This window comes from Parambassis ranga, chromosome 2 (assembly GCF_900634625.1).
Source record: "Parambassis ranga chromosome 2, fParRan2.1, whole genome shotgun sequence".
Taxonomy (NCBI): domain Eukaryota; kingdom Metazoa; phylum Chordata; class Actinopteri; family Ambassidae; genus Parambassis; species Parambassis ranga.
Genome location: NC_041023.1, coordinates 12,318,246 through 12,323,915, shown reverse-complemented (window position 1 = coordinate 12,323,915; position 5,670 = coordinate 12,318,246). Strand labels below are relative to the sequence as shown.

The 5,670-nt window shown below is 40.5% G+C and overlaps 1 protein-coding gene across 1 annotated transcript; it reads right to left on the bottom strand.

Moving 5' to 3' along the window:
• Positions 1–1,643: 1,643 nt before the first annotated feature.
• Positions 1,644–5,670, bottom strand: trappc3 (trafficking protein particle complex subunit 3). Its single transcript, XM_028429432.1, has 5 exons — positions 5,507–5,670; positions 4,881–4,978; positions 3,975–4,074; positions 2,536–2,718; positions 1,644–2,354 (listed from the first exon to the last, which is right to left on the bottom strand). Exons 1-5 carry the CDS (start codon positions 5,546–5,548, stop codon positions 2,235–2,237), a joined length of 543 nt encoding a protein of 180 aa, XP_028285233.1. The 5' UTR covers positions 5,549–5,670; the 3' UTR covers positions 1,644–2,234.

Genomic DNA, 5,670 nt, shown 5'->3' with positions numbered 1-5,670 from the left:
TGTTTAATGGGTAAAACTGTGAAAACAATCAACGAAACACTCTCACCAGATATACCTGCTAGAGCTTTTAAGAGCTGGAAAACAAAATGGCTGATTAGTGTGTTTTGACAAGGTCCCTCTAGTGTATATTAACACCTATTCGTGAGTACAGTGGTGGTAGTAAATTCATTCTCACTTTGGCCTTAGTGTTCAGCATGTGTGAGTATGCATATGTGCATGTGTCAAGTTAAATTCTTGCAAGCATATGGAAGAGGGATACAGGTTTTCACAAGTACACAAACCCAGCTGTCCATTTATCCCCCCAGGTAAGCTGCTCCCAATTCTGCCAAGTCATTTACATCGAGCTTCTGCACAGACACACACACAAAGAATCCATCCAACATCCACATCACAGGCCTAACGTGGTGCATAGATATGTGCACGTAATGTGTTGAAAGCTCGCCTAATGGTCCTTTGAGTTTATTGCACGTGCCACGACCCTCCTGGTGCTCCCACTTTCCATTCTTAATCCTTTTAAATGAGCACTACCCCCAGACATGAGTGGGCAGCCTATAATAATAATAAGAAATCCCACCCTAATACATCTTACAAAGTACAAAGCCTGCATGTTGTCATCATTTCTCTAATCATGAGCCAAATCAAAACTAGAGTCCACATATTGGCCTGGGCCAGTCTTCTCCACTATCGTGGATTGCCTTTCCATATTCACGATCCGAAAAAAAGACCCATTTATTTATGGTTTCTGGCAGCTCGAGCCCATACTCCCACAAATAAGGGAATGTATCTCTCCCACAGTATTCTTCTTAGGCCAAAAATGCTCAATGTACATAGATTAAGCCACATAGATGGTAGCTGCACTGATCACAGTTGGAAAACATAATGTACACAGCAACCTCTGGTGGCTGTGTGTGGAATTATACTTCAAGCATCTACTGAAACTGTAAAACCAGACATGGGTTCATGTAATAACAGCTATAAAATAGGATGTGTAGAGCCTGAAGCTTTCCAGCAGCTAATAGCTGACAGATTTCTGCAAAAAGGAAATCCCTATCTGACTATCTCATCCGCTAAGTGCTTTCAGCAGACTTGTGAGTTTTATACCAATGTTATTGTTCCATAACACAATAAAACTGAAGAGACAAAGAACAAGAAAAACATGGCTAATGTTCTCATGCTATCCAGACCTTCTTTTCTTTAATGCAACACCAGGATTTGTGTGTGTGTGTGTGTGTGAGAGAGAGAGAGAGAGAGAGAGAGAGAGAGAATGGTCACTTGTGTTTTCAGTTATTGACGAGGTGTGCAGTGGGCCTAACTGGGAAGTCCTGTGTGTTATGTGCGAGTGATGTAAAGCCATTCACAGGTGTGACAGCCACAGCCAAGCACTGGGACGTTTTCTGCACACAGACACACACGCACAGATTACTTCCATGTACCGGTATCCTGAGCAAACATAAGAGAACCATTAGCTCTGTTATTGTTTGCCTTTGCAGAATGGCTGCAATACTCCAAAGAAATGACACCTTCAGAGACCACTGAAGCAGAAATGGCAAAGGGGAATAGAGAGGACACAGAATGTGAGGGTGAGTAGTAAACACCTTTGCAGATATGGTATAAAAGGGCAAGTCAACTGAATAACAAAAGCATCACATGAAATATGTCACTTTTACTTGACATAGTCATTTACATAAATTATCATGCCAGACAACTGGCAGCATTTACAGTGTGATTTCATTAAAAAAGGGAAAAAACACCAAAGAACAATCCAGCATAAGGCTTTCATGCCTTATCCATAGGCAAATGAAAACACTGAGGAGTCCCCTAATGGTGCATTAATGACGGATAAATGGTCCAAAGTATTATAGGTAAAGACTCTTTCTCTCAAACTCAACACAGTGCCAGAAAAAAACTGCTTTTCATTTACACATACATGTATATGTATTTCATATACATGTATGTATATGAAAAGCAGTATATACATATATATACTGTCAAGACAGTAGGACCGTGTTATTGTGTTTCAGAGTCTGAATCCTCTCTTCAACTGTCTTTAAACAAAAAGGTAACCATGGATATACTAGGAATTGAGATGTTACACACATCATCCTTCTTGCCGTTAGGATTTACAGCTCAGTTTGATGCTTCAACACATGTTCTTCATCCATAGTCCAAGTAAATTAGTCCTTCCTCTCTCATACAAAAGAGACTCTGTGGGAAGCTCAGCTTTTTTGTTTCCATCACTCATCTCCTGCTGGCAAGTTTTCCTCAATCCTCTTGATGAACTTCATGCGGATCTCTGTCACATTGTCCCCTCTGAGAGTGTCCTGGACAAATTTCACATCCACCGCCATCTGTACCTGAATAACATTCATAATTATTTCCATGCGCAAACAACAGGAAATCTTTTCATCCTCATGTGTTGCTATTATTTATCTAATAATCTCTTGCTGCCAATATGGTGTCTTTACAGCAGCTGTGACCGTCGTTACAGTGTTTCTTAGAGTTGGATAAATACAGGCCATGTAAAGTTAGATTTACCATCTCCAGAGCTCCTCTGAGGACCCCGCACAGCAGGTTGGAGTAGATGAGTGTGTTGTGGTTATCAGGCAGCTCTACGAAGTCTACTAGTGGGTTATTCTCCAGAATGAGGGAGAATTCATCTCCTGCTGGACTCCAGTTGGTCACACTGGGTGTGATTCCCAGGTACATCTTGAATGCAACCTAAGCAGAAAAGACAACAGCAATTACTCAAAAGGGGAGACTGGAGGGTCGATGCACATTCATTTAGGTAAAAACACTGAATACCCAAAATAATTAATTTACTCTGTTGACTGCTAAACACAATATACTGCACTACAAACAGGTATCAAACTCTATTTTTACGACTATTTATTTACCTATGTTCAGAAGACACAGGTCCAACATGTGGAAAATTTTTAACAATGTCTCCACAAGTGAACCTCAGTCTGTCTTGCAGCTACTGCACAGTAAAAGTCTGATGCATTTCAAGCACCAGTGGGAAGTCTTCAGCTTGCATTACTGGAATGCGATCAGTATTGTCTGTACACACCTGCTTTCTGCTGCTCCCATTGTTCTTCTTCAAAACTTTGTCACGGTAGGGGTTTGCAGGTTCGAAGATAAAATTTTGAGCGAGCCAGCAGTTGGCAAATTAGGGTTAACTGGGCAGATTTTTTACTCATGTAAAAAGGGTGTACTCGATACTCCAGACTATTCCAGTCTACTGCAGAAGACTTTTTTTGGACAATTTCACCACACAACTGAAAGCGACAAACCATATTTAAGTGAGGTGATTTCAGAGTTCAGCTAGAGGTCACATAATATCTAAAGGAGAGGCAATATTTCACTGCACCTTTCAAACCACTTGTCCCATTGTGGTCCTTCATTTACAGACCTGACCCTTCTCTCCATGACCAAGAGCCAGTTTCCTGAGCTAGTGTGGGGTTACATCTGTGGAATGACTCCCCTAGCAAGCAGCAAGAGCACCTTGAAAGCAGCTGGAGTAAGGAACACACTCAGAAAGCTCTCTTTCTAGTCTATCAGAATCTTTTTTTACTAATAAGCCATAAAAGAAAATTAGAACCGTCCCAGAAGTGTGTCTGAGTTTTCCTTCCACTATAAAATGGTGTTTTCTAAACATTTACAGGTCCCTAGCTACACATCCATTTTGCATAATTTCCTCTAATATAAAGCGATGTGACTGAATTAGCATTGTCTTTCAGGGGGACAATATTCAACCAAAGAAATGTTTACAAAAATGCAGAGTACTTTATTATGTCACTTTTTAGGTCTACACAATCATTTTTCACACCCTTATCTCCAGTCAAGTTATCGTGCTGGTTTCATCAAGATCCCTTTTCGTTTAATCTTCACAGATCTCCCTCGTTTTCTAACCTTCCCCCTCTCTTTTGGGAGACATTCACAGTCACGCTCTGATTGGCCTGGAACCATGCAGTTACCTTAGCAATGACATCGGCTGTTTCTCGGAAATCCTGACACCTGCCGATGCTGGAGCGTGCCAGGAAGTCCTCAATCATGCGCACTCCGATGTTATAACCCCTATGAAAAGGAGAAACAAAAAGACAGACTCAGAGAAAGAGCGCGATAAAGACATTCATCCTTTTTATAATGAATGAAAAGTACAGGAGAAAAAGGACAGGCCCAGCTGTAAAGAAACCAAAAAGAAATGGAACAGAATTCCAAATCCCTTAAGAGATTCACGTTCATTCACTTGAAAAATAATGATAATTCTGATTAGAGGATCAAGTCAACTTATTATGACTGCAAAGTATAAAGCCAACTGATGCATCCCAATCCTAACATGGTCTGTCTGTGAACACTCAGATGACAGCTGGCAGAGTGGATACTGCACACTCACTGCCTTCTAAGGCCAGCTAAGATGAGCCTTACGCATGGAGAGAGCTTGTGGTTGCTGCACAATCAGAGAAATTAAATATGCAGTCCAAAGTTCTGTCAGAATTACAGGATAGTTTGATTTTTTAAGGATAAAAGCCCTTCATCTTAGCCTTATTTTGAAGGTGGAGTGCACCCAGGCTGGCCTTCCAGAGATGTTTTCATAGCTTTTCCTTTTATCAAAAGTAAAACGTAAGTGGGTAAAATTTCAGGAACATCTTTGTTTGCCGCAGTAAAATGCAATAATACCAAGAAAACATATGAAAAGTAGAGTAATACGGTTGTGTATTCAAACGGCTTATATGGAGGAAATAGCAATAAAATAAATTTCTTCAGGATGCATCATAGGATGCATGATATTTCCTTATTATAAATTATTTGTTTCACAGAAGCAAGTTCATTGACAGGTATTTACACAGTTTGTTAAACAAAAAGTAAGATGGAGAACTTACATCTTGTCCAGCTGTTTATTGACTTCCTCGTCATTCTCATAGTCTTTACAGAGCTGGGTGACCAAGGCCCCATATGTCAGTGTGAACAGCTCAGAGTTCTACAAGCAGAGAGATCATTCAAATATTAAGTCTTCAGTCCAGAAACCAATGAATGACAACATCAAAACAGCTAATGGCGACATTTCCTAACTTGAATAAAGTACTATTCTATTCTATTATATTCCAATGTGGTGGACAGCTCCTGCTTCGAGGTATAAAATGTTGTAGTAACATCAAACATTATATTATTGTGCACATCAAAACATTGTGTCTCCTCTCCAGCTGTAAAAATTTAATGTCAACCTTTCAAGGGATGCAAAACAATTGTATGGTGCTATCCATTTAGCTTGCGTGCTACATCGAGCAACATTTCCTGTCGGAGCCAATGTCATTTAACAATGAATGAAACACACACTAAATCGGTTCAAAGCTTCTTCATATATCTGAAAACAAAGGTACACCACAAACAAGAAGTTACGCGTAACATAGCCAGCTGTTAGGTTAGCTGCTGGGGTGGCAATAGCATTTAGCTAGCGACGCTAGCTAGGTTGGGTTAGGGTGATGTTAATCCTGCGGGAGTCGCCTACCATCTTCTTGCTGTCTGTTGTTCGGTTGGATTGCCTGGACATTGTGGACAGTGTTGCTGGCTTACACAGGTGGTGACTCGATATTAATCCTTTATTTATTTGATTCTGTCTAAGCAGTTATTTCCGTAATCTCCAGCTCAGTCACAAGCTCCAAATGCCAAACT

Excerpts from the sequence above, each read along its gene's own strand:
- trappc3 (XM_028429432.1), bottom strand. The coding sequence starts at position 5,548 with ATGTCCAGGCAATCCAACCGAACAACAGACAGCAAGAAGATG. Across the intron at positions 4,979-5,506 it reads CAACAGACAGCAAGAAGATG|AACTCTGAGCTGTTCACACT; the intron begins GTAGGCGACTCC and ends CTCTGCTTGTAG. Across the intron at positions 2,719-3,974 it reads CAGCCGATGTCATTGCTAAG|GTTGCATTCAAGATGTACCT; the intron begins GTAACTGCATGG and ends TTTTCTGCTTAG.